This window comes from Poecilia formosa, unplaced genomic scaffold (assembly GCF_000485575.1).
Source record: "Poecilia formosa unplaced genomic scaffold, Poecilia_formosa-5.1.2 Scaffold918, whole genome shotgun sequence".
In the NCBI taxonomy this organism is placed as follows: domain Eukaryota; kingdom Metazoa; phylum Chordata; class Actinopteri; order Cyprinodontiformes; family Poeciliidae; genus Poecilia; species Poecilia formosa.
Genome location: NW_006800857.1, coordinates 6,831 through 12,504, shown reverse-complemented (window position 1 = coordinate 12,504; position 5,674 = coordinate 6,831). Strand labels below are relative to the sequence as shown.

General features: G+C 46.2%; 1 protein-coding gene across 1 annotated transcript in view; it reads right to left on the bottom strand.

Annotated features, from left to right (window-relative positions):
* LOC103132086 (receptor-type tyrosine-protein phosphatase mu-like) overlaps positions 1 to 5,142 on the bottom strand; it is a 52,416-nt gene extending 47,274 nt beyond the window's left edge. Inside the window, exons 1-5 of the mRNA XM_016667137.1 lie at positions 5,001 to 5,142; positions 4,550 to 4,780; positions 4,167 to 4,261; positions 2,938 to 2,974; positions 622 to 696 (exon numbers count right to left, since the gene is read on the bottom strand). Of these exons, the coding sequence (XP_016522623.1) occupies positions 622 to 696; positions 2,938 to 2,974; positions 4,167 to 4,261; positions 4,550 to 4,780; positions 5,001 to 5,142 (580 nt within the window). The remainder of the gene's footprint in view (positions 1 to 621; positions 697 to 2,937; positions 2,975 to 4,166; positions 4,262 to 4,549; positions 4,781 to 5,000) is intronic.
* Positions 5,143 to 5,674: the final 532 nt, after the last annotated feature.

The following is a 5,674-nucleotide window of genomic DNA, read 5'->3' as shown; positions in this document are numbered from 1 at the left end:
CACACAGTAACACACACAGTAACACACACAGTAACACAGTAACACACACAGTAACACACACACTAACACACACAGTAACACAGTAACACACACAGTAACACACACAGTAACACACACAGTAACACAGTAACACACACAGTAACACACACAGTAACACACACAGTAACACACACAGTAACACACAGTAACACACACTGTGTTCCTCAGAGCTGCTGTTTCAGTTTAAAGGCCATCAAAACCTTTTGAAGACAGAATTTATCTCCCTGCTTCTGTGTGTGTTCATATGTGTGTGTGAACAGGTGGATGCACACACTCTGATCCACAACTCACTCCAAATTACATTTAAATATTTACTAGCCTGAAGGTGTAAACTTTCCACTGTTTAGTTGCTGCACTCTAACACACACACAGTTGGGATGCGCACACACACTGTTAAAACCTGCGATGCTGCGGTTCTGTTATAACCTGCGGGGATCCTGGTTGGGGACTTTATGGGCTCCCTCTGCTGTCTGACACTGGGGGGAACCGGACCCAGACCCACCAATCTGAGACACTTAGAGAACATAAGACTGAGGGGAACCAGAGGCGTGTGGAGAGCGTGGAGCCGTGTGTTCCTCTGACCTGTCAGCTGCTTGTCGCCTGCCGCCGGGGCCACGCCAACATACGGCGTGGTGAGCTGGGTGGCGATTATGGCAGCTGTTGGTCCAGGAAGGCATGCAGAGACGGGGACAGAGACAGAGAGACGGGCTGAAGCGGAGACATCAGCGTGGGACTCTGGCTGTCCTGAAGGAGGTCATCTAGAGAAACGGCTCAGGTCAACCTCCAAACCCCCAAACCAAAACCCCCAGGGACAAAGCTGAGCCTCCTTCAGGAGAACCAGGAGCCTTTCAGGTCAACAGGAAGTAGTTTAGTTCAGGAAAGACACCTGGAAGAGAAGCTGGTTAATCAGCCAATCAGTGCTCAGACATTAGTAATCAATCATTCAGCCAGAAGCAGAAGTTAGACTCCACCAGGTGCCTTCACCTGTTCAAGCAGTCAGGAGGAACCTGGGATCAGACCAGGATCCCATGATTCTGTCGAGCCTCCTGATTGGCTCTCTCTGATTCACAGGAAGTTCCAGAGGTGGTCGAGATTACTTCTGATTATCTCTGTTAATTCGGCGCTAGAGGAGCCTGAATTATTGGGTGTAATGTCCTGGTTATCCAGACCTCCTCCAGCTCTGCACCACGTCAGACTGGTTTTACTCTCTGATCTGATCACAAAGTTACAGCTTCGTGTTTCTAGACTCAGCAGGAAACTTTCTTCAGGTTTCCCTCCCTCCAGTCCAGAGAGTCCAGTCCAGGCTTTGAAACCAACCGAAGCGTCTGCTTCCCTGCTGATGAACTGTTAGCATTCAGGAGGCGAGCAGCGCCGCTTTACATTCACGTCAGGAGGCTAACTGTTAGCTCTGCTCACACTGGGGAAGGGGCCCAATGGGAGGGAAAGGGGCCCATCGGTAGACTGTGTTGGCTGCTGCAGCAGGCCTGATGGGAGCGACTGAGCCAAGCAGCAGCTGCTGTGGTTCCCCAGCAGAACTGCTGGTGTTGGTCCGTTAGCTCAGTGTGGTCATGCTAATGTTCACTGGGGGTGAAGCTAAAGCTAACCACAGAGCTCAGACGGGTCAATCATAGTCCAGTAAGCAGTGCTTGCTTCTTTTGCAGTTATTTTTATTTCTTCTTTGCCTCTCTGGCCACTCAGTTACATGAAACAGCTCTAAAACGTTCTAATGTGCTCTTTTGTTAAAGCTAACAGAAGCTAAGCTAACTGTGGCTAAGGCTACATGTAGCTTTTCCTGCTTGAATAGCCTCATTGAAGCCCCATTGCTCATAAATAATTTATATTTGTGCCTTGGACTGAAAACATTTAAACAGAAAACATTAAATTCTTCATTCCAAATGATTAAACTGTTGTTGACTTCAATAATTGATCAATAGAATAAGAATCAATTCTTCAAAAAATTACTTTCTATTTATGTCAAAAATGATTGACATCAAGTTCTGTGTTTGAACTTAATTCAAACTTCTCTCCAATACATTTTATTTGGAGTAAATAAATTGTTTAATTCTTGTATATTGTAGAAAGTTTGTATTTATTCTCTTCATGTTATTTTAATGTCTCAACCTCATCAGGCAACATTTACAGATAAGACTAAACCGCCTGGCAATCATCATCATCATCATCATCATCATCATCATCATCATGGTGATCACGTATCTCAGCCAATTTCATCTAAATTGTTAGTTTGACTCAGCAGTTATTAATAACCAAACCAGAGACCTTCAGCTGCTGGACGTCCCACCGTCCCCACATTCGTCCCCCATCCCGTCCCTTCATTCGTCCCCCATCCCGTCCCTTCATTCGTCCCCCATCCCGTCCCTTCATTCGTCCCCCATCCCGTCCCTTCATTCGTCCCCCACCCCGTCCCCCGTCTAGTGGTTTGCCGTTCTGCAGTAAGTGGAAATACAGAAACCCTCGTTAACAACAATCCTTCTGGAATGACTCAGAAAACCATTTGTAGAATAAATGGGAACAATCAGTTTTGAAAAATGGAAAAAACTTTCAACAGAACGTTTTGTTTGAAATCTATGAATAATATTCCTGAAATATTCTGTAACAATCATTGCAAAACAAACGGGAATCAATGAAACTAAAGTTTATGCAATCACTGGGCACTTCTTTAGAAACACACCCGGAAGAAATATTATTTCTACATGATCTGGGACCAGTGTGGCTGATCTGGGACCAGTGTGGCTGATCTGGGACCAGTGTGGCTGATCTGGGACCAGTGTGGCTGATNTGATCTGGGACCAGTGTGGCTGATCTGGGACCAGTGTGGCTGATCTGGGACCAGTGTGGCTGATCTGGGACCAGTGTGGCTGATAGCAGCTTCCATTTTACCTTTGGTGGCGACTCTCACACAGTCGATCTTTGTCTCCTGGTGGAGAGAGGAACAAATTAGTTTCCTGTCAACCCAACTGCAGACATATGAGCTGTCACATCTGCCTGCATCCTGCAGGAACACACACACACACACACACACACACACACACACACACACACACATAGACAGAGAGACAGAAAGACTCACAGACTCATCGTAAACAGAGCAGACAGAAGGCAAATGGCTGTGGATCAGTGCCTCTGGTGGCATTTAACAATCCTCACACACACACACACACACACACACACACACACACACACATTGAGGCTGGCTTGGTGAAAGGCGAGAGACAACATTTTGCATGTTTCTGGTTTTAACAAACAAGCGACAAATTAACCACAAGAGCTCATGAATATTCATGCTCACACACACACACACACACACACGCACACACGCACGCACACATACACACACAAACACACAACATCTGTGTGTGGTGACAGTAAAAAGCTCTACTACGCCTGCATTATTCAACACACACACACCAATTAAAACTCTGAGCATCAATAATGAAACTAACACACTCCGATCTGTGTGTGTGTGAAAGTGAGCAGTTATCCTTTAATTGCAGCAATATGTGAGCTGANCAGAAGGCAAATGGCTGTGGATCAGTGCCTCTGGTGGCATTTAACAATCCTCACACACACACACACACACACACACACACACACACACACATTGAGGCTGGCTTGGTGAAAGGCGAGAGACAACATTTTGCATGTTTCTGGTTTTAACAAACAAGCGACAAATTAACCACAAGAGCTCATGAATATTCATGCTCACACACACACACACACACACACACAGCATCTGTGTGTGGTGACAGTAAAAAGCTCTACTACGCCTGCATTATTCAACACACACACACCAATTAAAACTCTGAGCATCAATAATGAAACTAACACACTCCGATCTGTGTGTGTGTGAAAGTGAGCAGTTATCCTTTAATTGCAGCAATATGTGAGCTGACACACACACACAGAGAGAGCTCTGTGTTCCTGGCTCTGTCAGCAGGAACAAGACGTCAATGTGAAGCTTTGAAAGAACAAATATTTCCCATCATGCCGCTGCTACAGAGAGGCATGATGGGAAATCCTGACCTCTGACCCCTTTCTGCAGACCACAGAGAAGCCTGCGTCCCTGCATATAACCAGTATAACCAGTGTGCCCAGTGCGCTGGACTCACCCCGTTGGCCGAGCTCACAGCCTGGTAGTAGACCCCGTAGCTCTTGTGCGGCAGCAGCGGCGCGTTCCAGTAGCCGCCGTAGGTTCTGTTGTCTCCTGTCCAACACACAGGCAGCAGGTTAACCAACCTGTCCCACACACTGTTCACCTGGTAAAGGCTACAACCAGCCCTAGGAACTACACCGCAGCGACCTCTGACCTCCTACCTGTTGCTACAGGTTACCTTAAAGAAGCCGAGACAGAAACATGCAGGTTTAACCTGGTAACTGGTTAACAGCTTCTGTTAAATAACAAAAGAGTAGCCTAGCTAGCTAAGTAGCCTAGTTAGCAGACTAACCTAGTTAACCAACTAGCCTTGTTAGCGGGGTATCCTAGTTAACTAACCGACACAGAAGGGCGTGGGGCTCCTCATGTCGGCCATGGGCAGCTCAGCGCTGAAGTAGTACTGGGAGTTCAGCAGGGAGGCGTTCTGGAAATGGATGGGAACCGGGTAGCAGCGCAGGATCTCTGCAGTTCCTCTCTTCAGCCTCCGGGGGCGCTCCTCCTCCACCACCACCTGGTACTTACTGCCGACAGCAGGACACACGGGTTGATGAGAGCCAGGTGAGCTCACAGCTAAACCTCAGAAACATTACGCCGTCTTAACTAGCTGGTCAGGAAACTAAACGGTTGGTCAGTTAGTTAGTTAACAACTAGTCAATAACAATCCAGTCAGTTATTTTCTTGACAATTAATCTAAGAATCAACATACATGATTATCATGTTAATGAAATACATTGGTTCAATGATAATGAATACTGTTTATTATCAATATTCCCCCGAACGCACTGCGCACCCACTGCGCCTGAACGCACCGCAATCAGCACCCCGACGGCACCTGAAGGCACCTCAGCGCCCTGATGGCGCCCAGACTGCGCCTGTGACTTGAGCGATGCTGGGAACAACAGTTTCTCATGGTCAGGACAGAAGTCATACATCAGCAGGTGCCGCACTAACGGGCTCTCAGGATGTAGGACTGCAGCACTGTCACATTTCCTGCTGGACAGGAAATGAATGCAAGGTTCCCCCAGAAAACTTGCTAAGCTCGGTGGTCGAGGCGTCGAGGCGGTCCACCGCAGTCCACCGCGTTTTTGTATTAAAAGATGTTGACAGCAAATGTAAAAGTATTACTATGTAATTATGTTACAGGAAAAGATCTCCAGTGAAATGCTATTTAAACCCACAACTAGTTCAAAACAACAAATTTGCACTTCTGTTTAATCCAAATTAAGTCAGCGGCTCCATCAGACCCCCAGGGCTTCAGGGGCCCCATAAACACTAAATTTAAAACAGACCACAGATACATAAATGTAACACTTGTTTATTGAGATGATCAATGCTGATAAACTTTATTCAATTTCAGCATACATAAATTAAATTATTTTAAATTGTTTAACATTTAAACACAAGATTTTAAGGAGCTGGCAAGTTTACTTTGTAAAACTTCAAAGAACAATATTCATAGTTAGA